The sequence below is a fragment of the Salarias fasciatus genome, chromosome 20, assembly GCF_902148845.1.
Source record: "Salarias fasciatus chromosome 20, fSalaFa1.1, whole genome shotgun sequence".
Classification (NCBI taxonomy): Eukaryota; Metazoa; Chordata; class Actinopteri; order Blenniiformes; family Blenniidae; genus Salarias; species Salarias fasciatus.
In genome coordinates this window covers 11,288,661-11,314,481 of record NC_043764.1, presented here as the reverse complement: position 1 = coordinate 11,314,481, position 25,821 = coordinate 11,288,661, and the positions used below count along the sequence as shown (strand labels likewise).

At 42.1% G+C, this 25,821-nt stretch overlaps 2 protein-coding genes across 2 annotated transcripts in view; both read right to left on the bottom strand.

Annotated features, from left to right (window-relative positions):
- The window catches only part of plxna2 (plexin A2), a 226,627-nt gene that overhangs the window by 9,208 nt on the left and 191,598 nt on the right, over window positions 1-25,821 (bottom strand). Inside the window, exon 33 of the mRNA XM_030118346.1 lies at window positions 19,507-19,561. The gene's annotated coding sequence lies outside the window, so the exon portion shown is untranslated. The remainder of the gene's footprint in view (window positions 1-19,506; window positions 19,562-25,821) is intronic.
- On the bottom strand, window positions 6,122-22,665 carry cd34 (CD34 molecule). The gene is made up of 5 exons (XM_030118349.1): window positions 22,426-22,665; window positions 10,668-10,733; window positions 10,327-10,547; window positions 8,908-9,072; window positions 6,122-7,228 (listed from the first exon to the last, which is right to left on the bottom strand). The coding sequence occupies exons 1-5, from the start codon at window positions 22,505-22,507 to the stop codon at window positions 7,037-7,039; spliced, it is 726 nt and encodes a 241-aa protein (XP_029974209.1). The 5' UTR covers window positions 22,508-22,665; the 3' UTR covers window positions 6,122-7,036.

The window sequence follows — 25,821 nt, the reverse complement described above, 5'->3', positions numbered from 1 at the left end:
GTGTTTGTAATGAACCCTTTCAGTTTAGCAAGTACATTGCTGAACAGAAATCCAAGGTCTGCCATCATGGTTGTTTAGCCACATGTACTTTTTTCTTCCTTTCTTTCCCCTCACCCACTCTTTCTTCAACAGTTACATCACCATTCTTATAGTATGACCTTTCATGATCACACAGTCTTCATTAAAACGATCCTTTAACTCACAACTTGATACCTTGTTCCAAGGTGACTCCTATTCAAAATCACTGCGAAATTGCAATACAGTACTGAATGGAGTGATTGCACAACCAAACTGTTGGTTCATCCTTCCATACCTCTGCTGCTGTGTGGGAGTATGAGGGAACACTGACAAAACAAACACACATCCATTTTCTTTCTCAAAAAAGGGACATGATAATTATACCCACTGAGAAACAAAATTCGTGCAACTAACAATGATGAAATTCAACTATTCGGTCTATTTCAGGACTATTCAATTTATGCAAAGTGCAAAGAACCAGCAGCTGCACCACGGTGTACAAATTCCAAATAAGGGAAACAAATATGATCTCAAAGGGATTTGTGTTTAGAAAAGATGCAGCGTGAATGAATAAATGGAGTTCATCTTTTTGAAAAAACAAAAGTTACAATGTGACAACAACTTCAATGAAAATAATCTACAAAATTAATCAGAAATTAATATGAAGTTAGAGAATTAGTCTTTGCTGAGCTGTGGTGTGTGTGTGTGTGTGTGTGTGTGTGTGTGTGTGTGTGTGTGTGTGTGTGTGTGTGTGTGTGTGTGTGTGTGTGTGTTGGTTCTTTAAATTAAATTATTCCATTTTCAATCCCCAGTCTGTCTACCTGGTGAAGCTTCACTGAGCAACACAACGAACAGAAGCTGCTCCATCATCATATGAATGTGTGTGTATGTGAAAGGGTGAATGTGACAAACATTATAAAGCACTTTGAGGGCTGTTAAATCAGCAGAACAATGCTGCTTAAGTGAACTCTATTTACTATTTATGGAAAAGTGCGTAAGGCCTAATGTACATACAATGGTGTACATTCATATCTAATGTGAATTTGATAATTGAATCCGGACATACAAAGTGTTTCATTAGTCGTCTTCATGAGAACGTGTTAAGATGAGCCTGTAGTTTTGCCAGCAGATATTGCTCTATTGTTAATATGACTGGTTGCAGGACGTTTCTGCTCATTTTCACTGCTTCTCTTCCCTCCAGTGCTGCCTGACAAGTAAATATCAACACTTTATTCGACATAGCTCCCAAGGCCATGTCATCAAAGAACATGGCCTAGGTGCTTTATCCAGTACACTGATGATAAAAAAAAATAATAAAAATAAATCAAAATTAGCCATGTTTGTACTGTGCTGCAATTTTATTAAACACAAGAAAACAATGTGGGATTAGTTATTTATATGATTGGTATCCACAGCTGTAGGCCTGACGGTGCTCTGGATTTCTGCACGAATTTAAAACTTTTGATGTTATTCATGGATCTGAATGTGTTTATTTTCGTTTTTAATACCCCACAGTGTTTGTTCTTTCATTTATTTTTCACTTTGACTTTGCAGTTTTACCCCCAAGGCCACAGCAGGGGGCATCCTAACACAAGAATACCACTTTCACCGCTCGACTTTTTTCTGTATTTTTGTCAGAAGGAGGTGCTGATGTGAATCCCTTCTGCAATCCTGTGCATGCATGTGCCTATTTCCAGATAGATATTGCATTTCAAAATTACTTGAGACTTGTTTCTTATTTACAATTATTGCCATTTCTTTTTTACATATATTTACAATTTATCTGCAGCACCGTTGACAGGTTCTGTTATAGATCCATGAATTACATTGTGCTGCAGTTTTACTACAGACTACAGAAGAATTTGAGGGACCTTCTGTCGACAGATGCATCACTTGGAAACAAAGGGAAAACTTTCCACATCGTTCCCTCCAACAGATGTTGGTAATAGACAAGGACGGCACGCAGAAATGTGCAGGAAACAGACGGGATGTCGATGAAAGTTTCCACCGTTGTTTGTTGTTTGAGTATCTATGGATACTAAAATATGAACTAAAATCTGATTTTTTTCCAGTCTGAACCACGTGTTTAGAGGTTAATTTACTGATTAGTTTTATAAAAGAGGACAGTCTTGCTTAATTTAAATTCTTTTCTTAATTTTTTTGACATGATAACAACCTGATGATTTATCATAATTTTGTAAAAATTTTTCTTTTTTTTTTCTCAATAGAACGGATTAAGAAATAGCTGGTTTCTGACATGCAGTAACACGGTCCCTCCCTCCAGTGAGGCCCCATATTTGTCTTACAGAAGACGCCTCCCTTAATGTGGATCCCAGCTTTGAAACTGCACAGATTATTTCCCATGATGCGTGTTTTTTCCGAACTCTGTTCAACTATATTACGTTTCTCTGGCGTTGCCATGTCTTCCTGATGTTCTCCATCCTGTACGTGAGCACACAGGCAGGAGAAGTGACCACATGACAGCAGAGGAACAGTGAGAATAGGGAAGGATAGATCAGCTTTGGTTTCTTCTTTTAAACCTGTTGGTAAACTACAGCACATGTGGAGTAGTGGAGTAGTTTGCACTCTCACCCGAATGCACGAATCGTCCCGGTTTGAGTCCAGGAAGGCTTTCTGGACAGATTGCATATTCTGGGTGGTTGTGGGTTTTTTTTGTCAAGGTATTTCGGCTTCCTCCCACTAAAAAAAAAACATGCATTTGTGGTAATTGGTAGCTCTAACTTGCCAGTAGGTGTGAATGTGAGAGTGTGTTGCAGTCTCGCTCGTTTCCTGAGATTGGCTCCAGTGTCCCTCAGCCACAAGTTGGAGGAAGCAGATGGAAGGTAAACTAGAGTTTTCAAGAAAAAAACAAAAAGTATGACTCAGATGCTTTGCTTTTAATGTACAGCAAGCCATCCCCGAGGAGCCGTTGGGGGTCAAAGGTCTTGCTTAGGGACCCGCTGTGGTAATTTGTCAGTTGTGGGATTCGAACATGTAATAATGGGCTTGATTCTCTAACCTTTTGTCCACTACTGCCCTAAATTGATACCAGAAGGCTGGCAGTTTCAGCCCCCATCTGCTCCTAGAGGTTGACTTTTTTGGTGTGTGAGTACTTTGAAACTGCAACAAAAAAAAAAAGAAAAAAAAAGGTTTTTTGCTTCTTACCGGATGTAGGAGACACAAATTTGTAACCCAACAGCAGCATTAAAAGTATCTGGCGAAAGACAGAGGACATGTATTTACTAGAAATGATGCATTAATAAAAAATTACATTTCTCTAGAAGACCTCATTGGCAAAAACAACAGCAAAAGAAATCAGTTCAACTTGTGGTCAGCAGATCTCAATGAAATTAAAGTTTATGCTCAAACCACATTTAATGATACAGTTGAGTTTCTTTGCTGAAACATCATAAAATCAGTGGATTTTGAATGAACTCCTCAGTTTTGATCTTGGACGGCGTGGTGTTAAAGACATCTGTTTCTCGCACTTCCGTCATATTCCTGCGACCTTCTCCTGACCCCGAGCGTTTATCCTTCTTTAATTGTCATCACAAGCTCAATATGCAGACCACACCTTTTGACCTCAGGAACCGGCGCGGTCTCTGGTGTGCTCTCCTTTCACTCCCGCCCTCCCGGTCCAGCCAATATTATCTTACCATCAATGAGCTTGGAAGGGGTTGTGCTTTGGCAAGGGAAGGGAAAACATGACGTATCTGGCAGCTGCGACTACGCTGAGGGGGGAGCCTCCCCACAATAAAAACAACCAGCTGAGTTTTTTTGTTCGTAATCCCAGATTCCACTGTGCATACTCCACTCTTGGCGAGGTGGAGGAATACAGGGGTGGGGGAATTTAGGGCTGGATGGGATGAGGGATGGGAGGGGACTTGTGTGACACTTGAAGAAAAGCTGAGGAAAAGATGATACGCGGTGATTCTCTGCAGGGCCGCAGCGGTCGATGAGTGGAAAAATTGAAGAAACCAAACAGTCTTATTCATTTAATCAGATTTAGTCATTCAGGCAGCGCTGGCTTTACTCGTGCATGTTTTGAAGGATTTGCTGCAGACTCTTCTTGGGGACAGAGCTTGGATTGGAGCAACTGGGAAATGGTATTAGATATTATGTGGAATCCGACTAAATAGCTCTAAATCATGTAATTATAGAATGTGCACAAGATGTCCCATCGTTTATTAACAGACCTTGTTGTGAATAAACATGTTTTTGTCATTTTTCACTTTGCGACTGCATGCAGCTCAAATTAAACCACATCCACATCCACTAGCAATTGATGCAAACAAAAGGAATGATACATATCTCAAATCCTGGCCAATATTAGCTGTGTTATACTTAGGATCATATGGCTGAACACATGTATTTGCTCGTAGGGGAAAAATATGTAAACATGAGACAGACAATTAAAAAGGTCTTTAATTTAATATTCTCTATTTTCTTCTTGAAAGCAAATATAAGTGCTATAAGAAGAGCTGGTGAAGCAGCCAAAGTTTGAAACCAAATATTTATGTCTAAGGTATGTTTAGCATTAGCTGGAAACAGCATCGTGTTACAGTTTATGTGACAACTGATTAATTGATGAGGGAACATCCGACTTTAGGACTTTGTTATCTAACTTAAAGCCACAGGGCGATGTAGCTGATGGTCCATGAAGGCAGGGTACTCTGAACAGATTGTCAATCGAGAGGCAATCATACTTCTGCATTATGTTAACAGCTTCTTGTAATTTTGTAATCGGGACAATAGATCAATGGATTGAGGAGATTCACACATTTTGAATCTACACTATGCTGCAGCTAGAAATCCCCAAAGAGTAGTTGACTGTTAAACCAAATATATTTATGTCCAGTGTATGTTTGCCTTCACATCGTGGCTTATTGTGACAACAGGACTGCGCTACAGTACAGCTCATGCCTAATAGCCTTGAGGAAATATTTTCCTTGAAGGGTGTGGGAGGGGTGCAGGGCAGGGCAGGAATTCACCCGGGACCCGATCTTGGGATGAAATAGGGATGAGAAAATGAAATAAAGAAGTCCCGCTGTCGTGTATATGTTCGGGAGGGAGATACAATATATGAACGCATAACTCTTGAATATCTCAGAACGTCCGTTTAAGCTCGGTGAGGAATGGCGTGTTGATGTTGAGCCGACTTGAGATCATGTCAGGAGAAGACAGCTGAGGGACGTTTTTCGCCGCCCCGCCCAAACTGCCAGAGACAAAACAGTGTGAAGTGACGTCATTACTACTGCTTATGTAAAGCAGCTGTGCGGCCTTATGGCCAGTATGGGATTTAAATTCCATGTGTTGTCGCAGAACAGATGTATGTAAGTGCCAAAGTGCACATGTCTCCGTGTTTCTGTGGCCCCTTTCACTCGCTGGAACACTGTTTTTCAAGAAATTAAAAAAACATGACGTGCATACAAAGTTATTCAGTTTTCATCTTTTTTTTTCTTTTTTTTTTTTATTTCCTTTCTTGTTAAATCCAATTTAAATTGCAGGATGCTAGTAAAATCAAACCGTCACGAATGTTAGCAGTGAAAAAAACAATAAAAAAAACACAAGATGGATTAAAAATGAGAAGTCAATGTCAGACATCCCATTTGTATCAGAAGAGTTATTATAAAACCAATTGTCATTTCATTTTCTCAAGTATGTCAGTAAAAACACATTACTTATATTTACAAGGCAAAAAAAAACAAACAGATATCACAGATTTGGGCCGATCAATGCATTTTTCATCCATAGCCCTTGAACATGTGATAATATGGCCTTGAAAGTGCCATAAAGTATATTTCTAAGTAAAGCAATGATAGTCTTTGGCACATAGCTCGCAAAAAATAGAATGATTAGAAACAATATCAAAAAGGACATCAATGAATACTGATAGTACAAAAAAAAAAAAATCATATACAGAATACTGAAATGAGAAAAACACTTATTAAAGGATGGACAGTAAAAGGCTCTGGGTCTGAAACCTTCTTGAGTTTGTTGTTGAAACTGATGGTAATAAAGCGACTGCTTGTTTTCCTGTCAGATCATACTTCAGCTTGCTGCGGTACGCTGGAGAAACCCTTGTGGTCTCCCTTCCTCAAGAAAACTGCGATCTGAAACGTGTCCGTCAGACTCGCTGTAACAAGCAACCGCAACTCGGTGAGCCATCAGATTTTTTTTTTTTTAATACAAATTTGTACATTTTTCATGGTTAATTTCACATGAACAACCAGACTTATCAATCACTCACACACACACACACACACACACACATAAAACACACGGGATCGTCCACAGGCACACATACGTACAGTACAGTGGGCAAAAGAAGCTTATGGATACAGTCCACGCACAGTACAGACGCAAGTAAACGCATAAGAGAAGAACACACACATTCACAACACAACAACTCAGTCAGACGACACGAAAGACGACGCTTATTCTCTGAGTTCAAGGCAGTGTGGGTCTGTCTGCTGTGGCTTTACATGAAACAAAAGGAAGAATGTCGATGATGTGCTGATGCTTTGTTTCGCTCGTGGAGGGTTTTGGAGTTTTAAACCAGGCGTCACGCAGAGCCTCAGCTGCTCCAGAGGCTGCAGTCACCGTGGCAGCCAGTGCTGATTGATGCGGAAATACACTCTCCTCACACCTCCAGCGCTCCACTCCATCCTCCTGCGTCTCGCCTCCGGCCTGGCCGCCGTCAACGGCCCGGGGACTGAGCCTTCGTCATTGTCAGCATCACTCATCTCTGTCATCACTGCCGTCATCAGACTAGATCTCCTGGAGCCCGCTGAGGCGCGTAGCCAAAGGAGGAGGCGAGAGGATTGTAAAGAAACAGGAGTGTGTGGGGATATCAGATTGTTTTAGTCCTTGATGTCCACGTAGCTGTGGGGGGAGAGTGGATTCAGAGATGTATTGTATGTGTGTGTGTGTGTGTGTGTGTGTGTGTGTGTGTGTGTGTGTTAGGAGGCTATGTTTGTGGGAGAAGGTCCCGGGCCGCGTTTGTTCTCGGGCGTTTTCACAGCTCGGTGTCCGCCGCCTTGGCGGTGGAGTGGCCGTTGGTGGGAGGGGGAGTTTGGGCCTTGGCCGCCTCGGTGGACTCTCCGTTGGCGCTGGGCTTCTCCGGGGTCTCGGGAGGGGGGTTCAGAGGGGCCACAGATACGAGAGTGTTCCCCTGGTTGTCCTGGTCTACTGGATAGGCCTCCTCTGCCTGCAGATACAACACAAACCAGCAGCTTGTTAAAGACAAGAGAAAGTTGACGCAACAATGTTGGCGCTGTCTCAACTTTCTAGAAAGATTTGCTGAGCTCTTGTTTTTTCATAAAATAAAGAAAATGCCTTACTTTCAACATCTAATATGTTATTTATGTAGCGAATATCTGGATTTATAGGCAAATCTTTACTGGTCACATCTGGTTTTTGTTTACAGTTTACAGACTGTCAAAACATTACTGGAGTAGCAAACAATTTCTCATGAAACCTCATTAAGGCTGCTACTTCAGCAAAACTCTATCCATGTGTATGGCAGTGCAGCATCTTGATGTTAAAGTCTCCATTCCAAACACGTTCAGATGATGTGTAAAACGCAAAGAAAAACAAAATGCAATGAAGAGAAATCATTTAGAAACATGTTTTGTTTAACAACTCCACATCTTTGTTAATTACATGCTTCCTGCTGAAAAAGTCTCTGAAAACATTTGAAATGTTAAAAAAAAAAAAAAAAAAAGACAATGGACAACTTCAACCAGGAACATCCAGCGGCTTCTACGTCAGACAAAAAAAAAATTAGGCAACAAACAACAGTTTCTCTCCAAACTTCCGAGACCAATTAAATTGTTGTTACAAGAAGAGTGGATGTGAAACATTGGCAAACATGGCCCTTTCACAACTTTTGAGGGATTTTGTAAGTGGGAAATGTCTTAGGATTGACATTTAACATGTTCCCTGTGTTTTATTGTTCATAAACTATTTGTTAATAAGATTTCAACCACGTGATACTAAAAAAGTTACATTTCTCGGTCACAAATTATAAAATGCAGCTAGAAACACATTGCATAACACATTTAATGAGATGAGTGGTTACTTTTCCTCTTTCAGATTGATTTTAATTCATATTAATGGGCTGAAATGGGATTATCTCTCATTTTAAAAAGTCACATAATGGAAAAAAAGTCAATAAAATTCAATTCTTCAAATCAAAACTAATTTAATAAGTGCAATATATGTTGCAATAAACTGCACTAAGCAGCAATGAAAGGAAGTTGTGTTTATTAGATCTGCAAATAAATGCATCCAGTTTTGTTTACATATAAGACTTCTTCTTCTTTCTTCACGCACAGAGTTGCAGACAAAGACATACAGATGTGCTGAATAACACATCACACCTTTCCAGAGTTCCTAACAAACACACCCTCTCCTGTGGTCTCTATCATGTCGTGTTGTGAGCGGTGCAGAGGAACAGCTGCGTCTGGCTCGTAAATGAAAAACAGCGTGCTGTGCAGATGAATAAAGCCGGGCGTGGGTCTCTGGATGAGGCCCGCTCTCTCTTTCTCTGCCTATTCTCTCTGATGGCCGGCCAGCAACATTCCCTAATTAAAACACTGGCACACGTCGATTCAAAGGGGAAATGGTGCTGTTTTGATTTCAGATGCTGTGTACAGCGCGGACCTTACCCAAGGAAATTCATTCAAAGTCATCACGGACCCATAATGAGGCCCGTGATTGCAGATATCCGCAGAAGTTGTTTATTTATAATGAGCGCGCGAAGGTCACGGCGAGGAAAGTAGCTCAGATTAGAAATAAGAGATGAAAAATCAGCGAATGACTGCGTGAGTTGCTGACCGTGTGGTTTATCCTTTTTTGATGGGAGATACAGAAACATTTGCTCACCAGCTTCACTCCCTTCTTCTCTGGCCTGCGCTGGCATTTGCAGTAGCCGATGGTGATCGCAAGGGCAGCAAGCAGACCGCTGACCAGGATTCCCACGAACACAGAGGAGCCCGATGATGATGATGATGAGGAGGAGGAGGAGTCGCTGTCGTCACCTGTTTCACTCTGTTGAGAGGCGAGAGCAAGGTCAGAAAAGGTGCAGGTGTGACAAATTTAAACTTCCAAATCCAAAAGAAAACAGGAGACTTTGCCGTCGGCGCCATCCTCCAACTCAAATAGTTCTTTCATCTTAGCTGTCAGCGTGATGAAGATGGTTAAAGAGGCCCATGTCCAAGCAATGTCAACGTTATCTCAGCTCAGGGACCGCGTGAAACCACTACATGAATTAACAAAAACTGCAAAGCCCGGTGAAGAAATTGGGATCAGACGATACTTTTATCAGAAATCTCCAATTATTGTTCAGTTCTTTTCTTGATATGTTTTCCCAGATCTGATTCTGATGCGCTGGTTTTGATCTAACATTTAATTCCAAAATACAGTCTTTTGATGTAGCTTGAATGAGGTCAAAAAAACTCATCCACCTATTTGATCCACAGTTTATGTTCCATCTCCTTCTTGTTTACCAAAGCCTAATAAATTACCATTTTTTTCCTCCTTCGGTGCAAGACATTGTGCCCTTTTGACTTCGTAGTTAATCATATGCACTTTAAAACTGAAACTAATGAAAAAAAAGAAAAAACTTTGTGCAGGAACATGTAATGGTTAACTGAGATGACAAGAGTTTGAAGTGCTGTAAATGTTCCTCCCATTCATGTTGAGATAAAACTTGAGTGCGTCTGAAAGGCTTTTTGCCTGGAAAATGAAACCACACCCGAGTGGCTCAGGGACCCCAGAGCAAGAGAGGAAACGTCACCCCCTCCACTTCATTTGACTCCCGCCAAGAACACAGTCTCACGATTTATAACGGCTGAGGAATGTCTGAGAAGAGATCCGCCTTTATCAGGGCCACATTTCCAACTGTTAGCCGTCCAGCTGCAGTCATCTACTTCCATCTACGCGAGGTAGACCACATCCTCTGGGTGCAGGGGGCCTGATAAAGGCCTTCAGAAAGGAGAAGTGTCACCACAATGTAGGAGGGATGAGATCTCTTCTATTTCAGTGTGGCGTTAAATATAGCTTGACAATGATTTCAGCCAATTAGGAGGGGTATTGTTACGAGCACATTGATCTAAAGAGGCATATAAATGGTCTGACCGATGTGTTGGTGGAGAAACGTTGTTGTTCTTGTGGCAATTTGTATCATTTGGTTTGAAAAGAGCCATTACTTGCGTCTGGAAAGTAGTTTGTAATCATCACGGTGACTTTGATCTCATTGTGATGAAACATCTGTGGTAACTTTTGCAGGAGTTTTGCACTTACTCCAACATTTTTCCCAGAATCGGAGTCGACGACAGCCGCTCCAGCCACGTTTCCAACATCTGATCCAGCAGTGGTTGCTCTAGTGTCTCCGTCCTGGCTGCTGGGATCGAATGCCACAAGAATGGTAGTGAATGAGCCGCCCCCGGGGGCAGCAGAAGCAGTGGGACCGGCGGTTAGGGCATCAGTGCCACGTGGAGTGGCAGTTGAGTCTGGAGCTGCAGCTGAAAACCAAAGACACCGCTTTGTCGGTTATCACATCACCGTGGCATCTTTTCATAAAGGCATAGATTAACAATCTTAAAAAGCCCAGTTAAGTTGTAAATATGTAGCAGCTTATATACCAGCAGTGGACTGTGCATATGGGGCATCTGGGGCATCTGTGGTATCATCTTGACAAATCACCTCACCTGCAAGGATTAGAAGAGTGAGACAGAGCAGCTTAAACATTGTTTATCTGGGAACACATTATCATATTCACATTTTCTCATGGATTTCCACAAGTCTTCTGAATGTTATACTATGGGCTGCAAGAGTATTTTTCAATGTCTGATACAGTGCTATAGTTAGACCCTCCAGAAAAACGCGATTATGCGATCGCATGAATTCACGCATAAATCACTGTTTTGCCGCTGATTATGCAGGGGCCACATATTTTCCAAAAGGGCGCATAATTCCCGCAATAATCTCACATTTACCGCAAAAAAAAGAAATGGTCTCGCTTGAAGTGCTGTGACGTTCAATGAACAAGTCGTTCGTTTGAACGGCTATTTTAAGTGAATGATGAGAGCCGGTTCACAGCTGTCTGAGAGCCGCTACTTTGTGCAAACTGTCCACGCTTCCTTCACGTGTCTCCTGAGTGTCTCCTGAGTCCAGCTGTCACCGCTGCCTTTATGTGAACGACCAAGTTTCAGTTATCTGCAGCAGCTCCACTCACCTGAACGCAGCAGCTGGCTAGCGGAGAAGAAGTGTCCAGAAACCGGAGCGGAGCCGGTGTTTTGGAATCACTGGTTTCCCTATTAACTGCTGACTGGGTTTCTTTCACGTCCCTTGTTGCTGATAGATGTTAAAAACCAGACAAAAAGCCTTGTCCGACCATTAAAGAGTCTGATTTCAACATCCGCTGCTGCTCGCAGCAACAGCAGGAAGTGCTAAAGGAAGTCAGTCACCAGTTAACAAGGAAACCAGTTCATTTGATACACCGTATGGAACGGTTTATTCACAGGTTTTAGCAATTACACACACACAAACACACACACACACACACACACACACACACACACACACACACACACACACACTGTGTGTTTGTGCAATTGCTAAAACCTGTGATAAAGTGTGTGTGTGTGTTCCACTGATGAGCATTGGTGAGTAACAATATAAGATAAATAACGAACTAATATAAAATGAATGTGATGGAGTGGTGTGTGTGTGTGCGTGTGTGTGTGTGTGTGTGTGTGTGTGTGTGTGTGTGTGTGTGTGTGTGTGTGTGTGTGTGCGTGCGTGCGTGCGAGCGAGCGTCTGTGCATGCGAGAGTGTGTGGGTAACCTACATATCTGGCATCTTTTCGCATATTTCACAGCATACTTCACAACTGTCCGCAATTTTACCGCATAAAATACCAAAAAAACCCTGCATATTCATTCGCATAATCAAGCATTTTAGCTCGCATAATCTGGGATTTAAGTACGCATAATCAAGACATTTTGCTCGCGTTTTTCTGGAGGGTCTATATAGTTCAATCTAGCTTTATCAGTCACAATCAGTGACTTCAAATCCACAGTTAGAATAATCTTGTTGTTGAAGTAAAGTACCCCAGTTGCTCCCATGCTTTGTCAATCTGATTATGTCAACATAAAATCAGTAAATACACAAGATTAAAAAAAAAAAAAAAGTAAACATGCAGATGCTTTATATACTGTTGGATTGTGGTAAATAACCTGAGCAGAGGCACAACTTATTTAAATAAGTGCACTTCATGCACTGCAGTTATCAAGTTTGGTTAAAGTAACAATCCTTAAACGGCCACTAACTCTTTAGATTTTGATTAAAGCCCACTTGCACAATTTTCTTGTGTAAAGATCTTTAAAATATGTGCTCAGTGAAATATTTGTGAGGATAAGATCAAGGCAGAGGGGAGACATGAGCAGCTTGTCCTGATGAGTCAAACCTCACGTCCGACTCCAAGATACCGAACCAATTTGGCACGTGCTCCGAAGGGCCCTTATTCGAACATGCGGTATTCACACTTAAAGCAACAGATTTCACTGAACAGCTCAGCATAAAGGTTTTGACCTTCTAGCAACACATTCACAATCAGGAAAAGATGTTTAAAACAAACAAAAAACCCAACAGCACTTCATTTTGGATCAGAAATGCAGAATCTATTCTAGTTTCAGTGAAGTGGCGTAAATAGGGATCTAAAATGTAATTAATTCACCCCAACCAATCCAAAACTCTTTTCTCCAGAAACAGCTTAAATTGGAGGAAATTTGTGTTTGGTGCATCTCGGTGGTTATTTATTTCATTATCAAATCTGTTTACATGTGAAAGTCAGTGTTTGCACTCCGGTAAATACAATTGCCATTTTGCACAATCTCGAAAAAAGTGCCAACATTATTTTGAGCTGTAAACAATGCAAACAAAACGAAGCGTTACATCAGTTTTCCCCCAGTTGGCCATGATGTATCCAGCACCGTGTACCAGGCTGCACAACATCAGCTTGACCTCTGCATTGTTTGTAAATCTTATCAATGGACTTTGAAAATTGTCCAAATCTGGTCAAATGTTGCATTTTAACTGGCCAATGTTTTTTACTGTGCAATCAGAGTCTTCAATTAATCACTAAGAGCTACACAAAAACGGTTCGCCATTCTAATGGCTTAACAAAGATCCTCGCTTATCAATAAAAGTTTCACCAAGTATATGATTAAGAATGGACTTATTTAGTTTATTCACAAATGCCATTGTGTTGAATGATGTCATATAAAACTGCAGTAGTTACACTTAATGAAGTTTCTGTTTGCTCATTTTTTTCCTGATGAACGTGAAAAGAGTTGCAGAGCTGCTGTCTCTGCACTCTGCTTGAAAACCCACCCTTAATTCCTTAATTTTGGGGTTAGCAAATCTACTGTAATGATTGCTGTCTTCCTAAGCACGTGTTTTTCTCCTCTCACTAATCCTGAACTGACTCAATCAATTGCTCAATAATCTGTTTCTCTGTACAACTGATGGCATTGACATTTTAGAGCATCTTCCCCCCCAAAAAACAAAAAACATTAAAGTGAACTGCATGAGCGAATCAGTACCGACATTTACAGCAATAATATAAGAGGAATTAGTTTTCAGTAGCGTGCACACAGGTAAATTACCCATGATTTAAAGCTCTTTGACTCCCCCTAAAATATTTTTTCTAAAAATAACAGTAAGTCCATTAATGTTTACATGTTGAAGCGTTATGCACACAGTAGCTCTCCACCGCTGTGGACACAGAGGCCTCAGACAGCTGTGTGAAAAATCTCACAGCATTTCCAGCGCGGCCCCTCAGTATCAACATGGAGTCTGTAGGACCTCCAGTCTCAACACAAACACAGGGAAACATGCATAGCACTTCTACTCCATAAACACAACCTCTCAAGAGCCTGGAAAGGGTTCATAGAGCATAAAGGCCAAGACTGCAGATTGTGTAACCCCGTAAGTTCAAGTAAATCTCGCCCTTCACTCCTCATTTCACTGCTGGACTTCATCAAGTGGATTTTCCTGCCCTGGCTGTCCTCCTTAAAGCTTTTTAATGTGGGTGTTCCAGACTTTGACGACGTGTGCAGCCGTGCCTGCCTGATGTAAAGACCTAAAGAGGATGGGCTCTGAAGAGTGAGTGACGTTTCAAAGACTTCCTTTGGCTTTCGACAAAGGAAAATTCTTCATCAGGACGTGACAAAGGAAATTATTCAGATGCTTCATGTGTGTCGGCGTTACTCCAGCTGACACCTTTTCAAGACGCTCTGTTCACGGACAGGACCGCAGCATTTTGCTGTCGGCCCTCTGTAGAAGTGTGTCGCAGCTACAGAGCTGGAGGACACAGCTGCAACTCGTATGTTTCACTTTAAACACCGGCGACCTTTAAAAAAAAAAAAACTGCTGAAGACAGTCATACTGTGACCATCGTAAATATCAAGTCCAAAAATAAAACCATCGAAGTCCCTCTGGAGTCCGTCGAGAACATCACAGCTAATTGTGAGTGATTATATGGAGAAACAGATTCATGTGAAAAATACTGAGACGAGACCTCTGTCCATTGTTCAATGCGTTTGATTTAAAGCAGCTTCAGATGGAGACTATACATTCCCAAAGCATGAATAACCAAATGTAAGCAACATTGGTGTGGTGGAGCGAGTTGGGCATGTCTTAACAACAGCGTCTATGCTTAAAGTGTAATTGAAACCAGATTGTTCTTTTTTTTTTAAACATTCGGTTTGTTTTACTCCCAGACAACCTAGTTTTACTTGTCATCCTCAAGGAGGAATCCTCCCAGCTCCTCCTTACAATATGCAAAAACACGTTCTCATGAACAATCCTGCAAGCAAGAGATAGCAGACAGCTCAGTTTCTTCAGGGGGATTGAATTCATCATTCAAAAACAAGAGGGAACATATGCTTTACTCATTTGAAACTTTTTCAAATGAAGAAATGTACTGAGTTTAGGATTATAGCTGGACAGAACAGTGGTATAATGCTTCACAAATGACTCTCAGATGAACTGCAGGTGTGGCTGAGTGCTGGACTGTCCAGGTTTAACTCTTCCTTCGCCCACAGACGGTGATATGACGCAGAAGATAATTGTATATTGCCAAAGCTATTTACAGCATTTTGACATTAACATCATGCTCTACTGTCTCCTGCTTTTTTTTCTTTTTGTTTAATTTAGGATCTCTTTTCCTGAAAAAAAAAAAAAAAAAAAAAGTCCTTTTGATTATGTCTGAAACAAGACCCATTTGCAGATTGCACAAAATGCTTTCCCAGGTTTTGGCTTACAGGCGACTGCACCCCAGAGGCTCATGTGCGTGTGTTTGTGCTCGTGTTATGAGGTTAGATATATTTCGAGTGCCGCTATCTGACCTTGCATTAACTGCTTTCTGCTATGCTGCTGTCTCACTTGTTTATTGGGCTTTTACAATCTTCTCCTAATCTGGAGCCGTCTTTAAAATTGCCATTTGCACTTTTGAATTTGGGATGAAGACAGAAAAGGAGACTTCAGCAAAAACAAACACTGTCACACCCTATTAAGGGGCTACAGCCAGAGAGTTTGTGCAGGGGACAGCGGCTCTTTACTTTATGGTATTTGAGGATGAGGCCTGCTTCCTCCCTGGGGAGAATAGGGAGGAGGCCTGGATGAGGGGGGAAGTGTGCTGCAGCTGCGGTGCGTCTCCTGAGGGAGCCTTTCCCCTCCCTCCCTGCATATGTGCTGAGCTACGAAATCAGTAACATCATGAGAAAGGAGAAGGAGCCCCAGCCCTAAATCTTGGGAGTTGGACTTGACCTCCACCCAGACTCCGGAGACAACACCTTGGATGTCATAATGAGCCCCGCCCTGCCTCCATTACTTTTCCAGATGTCCGCAGAGGACCCCGAAGTCCCCGCTCGCTGCTTTGCGCTCCCACTCTTTGTTAAGAGAAATGCTACTTCAGCTTAAACTCGGAATTCATTTGGGCCCATAAATCCTCCAGGAAATACTGTACAGCGCAACGCACCAGCTTTATAGGCATAGTTTCAGCTCAGAAGAGGATTATTTTCACTAACTTAGAAAAGTCATTGCTGCAAGCATTATCAGTAGAATAGTTGTAAAAGTACCAACAGTGTGAATGTGGTTGGTTATATGGCAAATGATATAGCCGCACTTCCATCCATCTTCTACAGCACTTTATCTGACTTTGAGTCTTCGTTGGGTATTGGAGCCGATCCCAGCTGCCCAGTACAGCCCGTACAGGTCCATCAGAGATATAGAGTCATAATTTCTTACACGTTTTGGGGAGATTTTGTACACTCCAATTGGGAATTGTCTTGCTGTGCTATAGGGGTGCTATCCTGACTTATGAGGCTGCAAGAAAAAACTAATACAAACCTCAACAATTGACCTTCACACTATTGTCATGCATCCTTGAAAAAATGAAGCATGAGAATATTTGGGGAACGAAACCATTCAGGTCTTCAAATGTGAGAACTGTTTATGTTTCTGCGCTGTCGGGTGGCAAAAGTTGACTCTTTCCCCCCCCCCCCCCGTGCTCACGCCCCTGGTGTTTTCAAACAAAACACAAGATAGTTTTGAGAAAAAAATTAAAAGGAATTAACAACAGGTTAGGAATGTTATCCATGCACATCCTATGACAGGATGCGGCTGTCACAGCACGCGGCGTGCGGTGACCCCTCCGAACTGCGCAGGCAAACATCCCTGAGACGACAGATAACACACCACCAGACACACACTCCTGGAGTGGGATTACAACCACAATAACTGCGGTGGGGATACAACGCGGGCTCTGTCCTTCGCACTGTGGTGGGTGGATGGGGAAACTTTAACTTAGCTGAATATTCCTGAATGGATATGTTGCTTTAAGTTGAGTTTCTTTTTTACTCTTTAAGGATCCTGCAGACCAGAGAAAAGCCTTGAGGTAGAAAGCAGCGACCTTAAAAAAAAAAAAAAAAAAAGGGAAACATTATGACTGATGGGCAGCCGCTGACCATTGTTTTTGTTCAGCCACTAATTTACTCATTAAAATAGTTTCAGCACACCATTGAAACTCAAAACCCGTGTTTCCAAAACAGTTCATCCATTTTCTTAGTGGATTAGAAAGAACTGAAAACACCAGCTGCTTAAAGCGAGAGCGAGCCGCGCCGCTTTCTCAGACCTCGGCGTCAGCAGATGTTCGTGGACTGATTCCAGCTGCCGCTTTAAAATACTGTGTGAGGAAAGAGGTTGTAAAAGGATATTGAAACTTATAGCCTGAAACAATCTGGTTCTGATACGACCGGGGTTAAAGATGCAAATTGGGAGGGGAAGGTTGAGAAATATGACTGTAGCAGCCAAACAAAGTGTTTTGTTCATAGTTTGTTTCCATTTCACAATTTCAGTTCTCTGATTGAGTCAAGGGGTGTGATTTAGTGAAATTTGGAGGTATTTGAGTGTGAAGCATGAAGGGTCAGCTCTGATATAGTCTGTTGATTATTACTGTTATTTTTGCTTCAATAATAAATCCAGGAAACGCATGGCGGGCGTCACTGTGATTTGTGAACAGCGAACCTTCATCAAGAGCTACGATGGTAGTGATTACAATGTGCACAAGTGGTGGCTTTCACTTTGCCCGACCAAAATACCTCACCAGTTCAATGATTCGTTCCTAACCGAGCTGCTACTGCACCCTACAAATCCATCTCTGTTCTCTACCGCTGCTTTCAATTCAAAATCGTCCAATTCCAGATGCTGAAGGAAGCCCATGACAGGTTATTTATTTACATATTTACATTCTAAGTCATTCAACAAACAAATAAAGGAGCAATGGAACCTATGAAGCCCCAAAAAAACAGCTGAAGGACTCAAACTTGTGTTTTCAATTAGGCCGTATAAAGTATGCCTTTACAACAACCTGCCATTGACTGAACATTAATTACCAGGAGCCATTATTGTGGCCGTTAAAAGGCCCCAGGAAGTGCTCATTAAATGATTTTATCCCCCTGGTCAGCAGTATATCCCCCCTAAAAGGAACACCCAGCCTGGTTATCCAGTATAGATTATGTGACTTATTAACTTTGAATTAGGAAGTAGGAGAAACGGTGACTTGGTGTTAGAAAAGCTGAGAGATCAGATGAGAAGTAGTTGTTTCTGAGTTCAGTGCTAATCTTGAGTCTGTTGAACAACATGGGGGAGGCGGGGTTGATTTGATCAGATATTGAACATTTCTTAGCTTCGTTGAGGCTTTACCAGACAGATTTCGAGCCCCCCTCCCTCTCCTTTCTTTAAGGTGGTAAAAACCCAACAGCTGTAAAGCTGCAGCAGGGTGCCAGGAGGACGGGGAACAATACGCTCAACAGAACAGCAGTAATTGGAACAGGAAGGAGCGAACGCTAGCACAGCTTCTGCTTTTAATTTAGGCTGTTTCACAAGGTCAACACTGTTGCTAGACAATCAGCGTCAAGTCCGTTCCTCCTTTGCCCGGGTGATCATTTAGGTTGTGGCGACAGTGGTTTTGTTTTCTCATCATTAATATGTTTTCTTTGGAACTTGATTGCCTCCAAAAAAAAAGAAAAAACGGATTCATGAGATGCTGTAACGTGTATACTCATGCCATGCTCCTTGCGCAGATGAGGTAACGGAACGGACGCTGACGGCAGGCGGAGTTTGTTTGAATATTTTCATGATTTCAGCTGCAGTCTGACCCAAGTTTCACATGCAGGAATCACTGTGGCTAACAGAACGCAGGCTCCAGGTTTAATTACTTTGCGAGTTCTCGCGGCTCCTCAGCCATGACTCCGGGGCCCAAGTGGACACACACACCCTTCGCCTGACATAAGACCGCTATCTGCCAAGGCTTATATAAAAGACCCACACCCTCCAGCAGATGACGTGACTCAAACTTCACCGTCACAGCTTTGGGACTGAAGGAATGCTGGTCAATAGCTGAGGGCCATGAGAAAGAGAGTGGCAATATTCTGCCCATGTTTGTGTTGGCATGGACCAATCTGCTGTCTGGGAAACAACATTTCAATCTTCTGTCTGTCAATGCTGATCTTCACTCTCTGGTGTGCTTCTCCTGATTTTTATGGAGATATTTTGACCTTTCTTTGTTGCACATCATCTTTATTGGAATTCACTGTTTTGTTTGTCATTTTTCAAACATTTCCAATCCATCACAGAAAGGCCACCAAGCTCTGGAATTTAGCAAGAGTGCAAACCGCTACGCCACCCTTAACATACAAATACATGAGAAAATCTGGAAGTTTTCTATCTGCGTTTGAACGTCTTACTTGGATGTGGTGTATTCGCACAACGGTTGTCGCAGCTTCCCCTGAGCTGCCCGAGGCCCTGACTAAGCAACAGAAACAGTCATTGTGGATGACAGGCTGAAATAAGTGAGACAAGATGTTGTTCAGCCTATTCCAGAGCAGATTGAAAGCTTGGGTTTTCCCCCGAAACTCTCTCTCTCTCTCTCTCTCTCTCTCTCTCTCTCTCTCTCTCTCTCTCTCTCTCTCTGAGTTTATTCCAAACTCCAAGATGTGTTGAATGATATCATCCCACATTGCTGCCGCTGCCCGGTTCAGCGCTACATATTTGCAGACCTGCATAGCTTGTGAATGGCAGCCCTGGGAAGCAGGAGTGTAAACTACGTTTGTGGTAGAGTCAGGATGGCTGACCTGCTTATATCCAAATGTTTTATTATCTGTGAACAAAGGCAAATGAATGGCCGAAAGAAGAATTTCAAATACACTCAGCCTTTCACTCTTCTGTTGTTGTTTTTTTTTTTTTTTTTACTTTTATTGTCCCATTTCTATTAAATCTAAACAGACAATTTCTTCAGCTTGAGCTTGAGTCACTTTATGAACCCCAGTATTTCCAGCTTTTTCCGTAAATGAAAAAATAACAGTGAAAAAGCGTCCCTCTTACCATCACACTAGCATTCTGTCATGGTACTTCAAATCGTTTCAAGCTTTTTACAATAAGCAATGATTTGCTAAAACAAAGGGTGAAGACAAAAACTATGTTTTTGTGATTATGAGAAGTCTGAGGCAGAACAGTGTCATGATTAGTCACGCATTACTGCAGTAACTGTACACAAGCCGCTTCCATCTCACTGTTAAACATACTTCAGCTGTGATTTTATGACTGTCCTTGGCTCACCTTTGGAAATCTGGAGGAAATGTGACTAAATGTAGAAGTTACCAAATAACTGTAACTCCTGCAGGTTGTGAATCGCTGCAAACATGAGAGATCTGGTAAGGCACTATGCCCCTCAACACTGTGAGTTTCTGTTAATGACTTTCATCATTCATATCTGGTCCACTTAAGGACAGGAATCTGTTATCGCCAACATCGTCCACTGTGAGATTGAGTGTGTTTCTTTGTCTCAATAAAAAGAAGATCCAGGGATTTAGTAACATTAGCAAACTGTATTCTCAATTTCAGAAACATCAGAGAAAGAGAGAGAGAGAGACGAAGAGATTTGAATGATTTTTATTTCCCCTTCTGTCTTCTAATTTTTAGACAGGCTAACCTTCTCATTCCACTTAATTGGGCTCTAAATCCTTCTGAGCACTGATTGAACTTCCTGATCCACGAAAATCCCATAATGAGAAGCACAGTTCAGTGACATGACAAAGAGACTTCTTGATTCTGACCATAAAACCCATCCTGAAGCATGAAACATTAAGACTGTCTGAATGCGGCATTGACGTCACCGGGGTCAAACCTCTGACACATATAGCGCTCCTGCCACATAGGCCCATACTGTGAACAGAAGCCGGCGAGGACACAGAGAGTCCCTCTACTGCTGCTGCTGCTGCTGGTGAAAGCTGAGCAAACTACAAGACAATAAAAACTGAATCAGTCACTTCAGCACTAAAATGATCACCACAGGATGGGAGAACTATTAGAAAGATGCATATGGATAAGGGATTTCCCATTCAGTCTTTTTCTTTTCGTGCCATGTGTGACGGAGCCTTTGTAAATTCACACCCTAATGCCAGTTGGACACAAGCGTCAACAACATGTAAGGGCTATATTTTCGCAGGGCCGCTGTCGGATGTGGTAATGAGCTGAGGGTGGGTCAGCTGACTCCAGAAGACACCCTTGTGACATTCTCAATATAGAAGTCAGAAGCAAGTCAGCTCAGGACTAACAGAGGCTGAAATCAAGAGTGGTAGTTGTGTACATGTCAAATAAAAGAAACACTCAAGGGCACCCCCCCCCCCCCCCCCCCCCCCCACACACACACACACACACACACACACACAGACAACTAATTGTAAGCTCTTACAAGTTTCCATTTGCTGCATGTCTGTCTGTCCAGGGAGAGGTTTTGCTTTATTGTTGCTCTTCAATAAATGTAATCATTTTTCTTTGTTTTTTTTCAAAGCACTAGTGTACTGAACTGTATGAATCGAAAAATACCCTGAAGGGAAATTTGTGATTACTTGATGTAATAAAAAGGTGGCTTGGTTTGACAGGGAGTTCCCTGTGTAATTAGATTTTCATGGAAATGAGTGAAACGGCATGTGGCATGGCTTTTGATTGTACAAACTATGAACATGTTCCTCGGCCACATTGTTTTTCCTTAAATCTGTAGTTGTTTTCATACTCCCCCTGGTCTTCTCAAGGTCGCTGCCCCTGTGCCCTCAGAAAGGGGCAAATCTGGCTCTGAAGAAGTCATGACAGTGGGCCGGACTACAAGTAGTCCTGCTTTCCCAACCAGAGAGGCAGCGACACAATCCAAGCCACACATCACCCTGCAATTAGCATCAGGCCTCAGACTGATGTGGAGTGGACTGCCCAGCGAGTACACACACATTCACATAATTGCAGTCACACAAGCACACACACACTACTACTGTTTGCGTGCGTGAGGAGAGAACTGTTTTAGCCCTGTCCTGGATTCACGTGTGTTATGTGGTCACTTTGTCACATGTGGCCCACATGGAGCTCAAACTCTGTATTTTTTGAAGGAAAACATGGGCATATTTTCAGTACTCTGCTATGTGTGTGGCTTTGACTGTTTTGGACTTAATCAAGCACATGGTCGCCCCACCCAGATGTGCAGCAGGATGCAAAGCGTAATGACTCTTAACTGCATTTTCCACTACAGAGCGGACCCTTTGTATCTCCAGCCAGCCCACCACTAGGCATGCTTGTTTGCATCTGTGTGCTGCAACCTCAAGGCAGAACTCATAAAACAAAATGAGTTAGATGCACAAATACTAAATGAATCCTGGCTACCACTGTGCAATGCCTGGTACATCAAAAACTACCTACATCTCAGGTTGAATACTTGGGTTTTTTGAATGATAATTACAAAAAAGCCTCCAAACTAGATGTTATACTTAATTATTAGACGATACTCACTGCTGAGTAAGAGTGTACAGAGCACCAAAACTCCAGCCATCCTCCTCCAGAGCCCATTCATTCTCCAGTTGGATGTAGCCATCTTCTGTGGTCAGACTCAGCGCAGCCAGCCGGACTGTGGAAGTGAAAAATGTGGGAAGCGAAGGTGAGCGTTGAGGGTCGGGGGAGCTGGAGGTTTCCTGTGAGGTCTGAGTGAGAAGGATAAAGCTTGGCTTGTGTTCTGTTTCTCTTTATATGCCCCCGCTCCTTCGGCCGCCGTCCGCTCTTGCTTTTTCCACACCCCCTTTTTGAAAAGTGCCTCCTGTTAACCCATTTCCCCCAAAGCAACAGTTCCTGCTTCCTCCCTCTGCAACTGTGCGTGTGCACATGGACCGCAGACACCAGGATGAGATAATGACTTGTAAACTTGGCAGCAGACTCGACTCAAATGATTGTAGTAAATGTGGAAAAAAAACTACAAGTTTGTCACAGGCATTCTTGCACTTCATGGAATTTCAGGTGATCCCTTTGCAAGCAAAGACAAAGTTACAAATATAAACATTTTTTCAGTTTTGTTTTGAAGAGCAAGTTCACCAGCATAATATCTGAATGTGAAACACATATTTGATAAAGAAAAGTTGTTCAGAAAAAGTGGTTTCAGCTTGGATTAGAGGAGATTTGCAGAAAGATGTTAAAGTAGTTTGACGTTTTCTTTAAAAAAAAAAAAAAGTAAATGTAAACAGGAAACTTTCCTCCACCCTCCTACATGTTGTGTACATACAGACGTAGCTGAGAGGCTTGTAAAAGCACATGGCGTCACACACAACGTTTGGCAGCCGTTTTTTTGTGTCTCCCCGGACCGATGACTGCAACGGCCAACGGTGAGTCATGCGTGCAACTGCACGTAAACACACACACACACACACACACACACACACACACACACACACACACACACACACACACACACGTACTACATGTGGCGGGTTTTATGCAATGACATCACTCCACAAAACGCACATGCCGTTTTAAATTCAAACCCCATTGGAAGAAAAAAAGAAAAAGAAAAGACAAACTGATGCAGAGATGTGCAGCATGTTGCCGCGGTGGGATGAGGGGTGTTCACTGCTCCATGTGTTGTTTCAACCCACATCTGGAAGCGCTGCAGCTCCACCGCTGGGTGTTTGAGGTCTGCCTGGAGGTTTTCATTGTCAAACAATGCGACCGTATGAGGGCGATCGCTCGCTGCCAAGGTCAGCCTCGTGTGCGGGAACAGGCTCTCCGGCCCGTCACCTGAAATGTTTCCAGACCAGACACTAAAGAGACACTTGAAGTTACATCTTCCAGCTTTGCCTCCTTCGTTCCCTGCTGACTTCTTTCAGGTGGTCAGGCGAAGAGAGCGCCCCGACCGAGTGCAATGCTGCGCTCTGAGAGTCTGCAGCTGGACAGTGGTGAGGGTGGCAACATCATCAACAGACCACACACACACACACACACACACACACACACACTCATGCACGTTCGCTTAAATGCATTAAACGTATAAGTTTAAGTCTAATATTTGAATGCAAGAAATTGTATTTCTTGTCTTTTGTTTGCCAATTAGGACCTTGTGTTCGCGATCCAGCCTGTTTGATAAAGTGAGTATAACGAATGAATAAATAACAAAGACTGAAAGTGATCCAACTGAACTCTAATCTGATTAAAATTATGTCATGCACACACTTCTATTTGGTTAAACTGTTCCTTTAAGATTGAAGTTGAGATCAAATGAGGCGGCGTTATCACGTTTACGATGGGAATAATTGCTTCCCATGGAATTTGTTTGCCTGTCTGTTACATAATGTCACCAGAGGATGGTTTTTACACAGTGTTTGGAAAAATGCTGCGTCCCTGAGAAGATAACGTGCCTGGAGGTAAAGAAAATCCACCTTCCATGCTGATGAGTTTTCAAGTAAATTTCTGATGTGGGATTTTTTTGTGCAAAAAACTACCAACATCACAGTGGAAATCCTTGTAAGGCTGATTTTCTCAATGCATAAAAAAACCTGTCCATTGATCTGATTTCTTTCGTGAGTCAGCATTCATGTAAATGGAACAATTGGAAAGAATTTTGAATGACAAAAAAGTGACAATGTAGACATGTAAAGGCAAGGATGCTTCAAGTATATTAATAGAGTTGATATAACAATATCCATGTTGATATGGAAAAATCAACAGTGCAACAAGGCAGCCATAGAAGAAAATCTCAATCTGAGCAAATTGAAAATAAAAACAGGAAACATTCACTGATGTCTTCTATTCTGCGAGGTGCTGGATCCAGTTCAAGCTCACTGTGAGCGAGGACAGGACGCACCCTGGACGGGTCACCCGTCCATCACAGGACAAACACAGCGAGACAGACAACCACACCCACACACACCAGCCGGTATTTGAACCCATTACATTCCTGCTGTGAGGAGAGAGTGCAAACCACTGCCCCGCCATGCACAATGAATATTAACCCTCACATTTCCAGTTCATGTTTATGAGATTCTTCTTGACACGATAATATGTTTTTATGATGCATGATGTTAATTTAAAGCATTTTTACTTTTATCACTTTTTCCCGCATCATTTCTCTCATCTTCCCTTCATCATTCTGATCGTTTCGTTTGACTTATTTTGGTTGATATGCACAAAGACGGGCTGTGTGGTGGAGGGGCACTGCCAGCGCATCACGAGGATCAGCACATGGTAGCGGAGAATTTGACCCCTGGGGAACTCTGGATTTTCTGTTTGTATTTTTATGAGTCTTTCAACGTTACTCACTTCGTTTTTTTGTAACTAAAGAAAAAAGTTAAGAAGTTCAGTAAAAGTAATTCTGAATGGTTCTTTAATACTGAAGTGAAAGGAGTGTACACACTCATATCAGGAATATTGGTATTGTAACACTATGTGGATGATTTCCAAATGGCTCAGTTGTCTGTATTTTCCATCAAAAACTAAACTGAACAGCTAATAACTTGGCTGAAGCACGATTTTTTTGGGAAATGACTTTCACACTTTTTAAAGAGAAGCAGTAAGTTTTGTCTTAAATTCGAAATAATATACCATGATCAGTAGTAAAACTTTCAACGTTTTCTCTCCGTAACCTCAAAATGTCACTAACAGAGATTGAGGGAAGAAATTAACGTCTTTGGAGAACATAAAAGTTCTCAAATGGAGGAGTTTGAGTAGAAAGTCATCTGCAGTAAAGTGAAGCTCCTGAAATATCTCTTTAAATGCAATAATAAAGTACAATTTCTTTGTTCCCTGCCACACTATTTAGACTCTTACTAATACAGCAGAATTGGAGTTATTATTATTATTTTTCAAATTAAGCAGTTTTAATAAATTCAATGTTATTTCTCATTGTGAGGAATGTTTTGTGAGTGT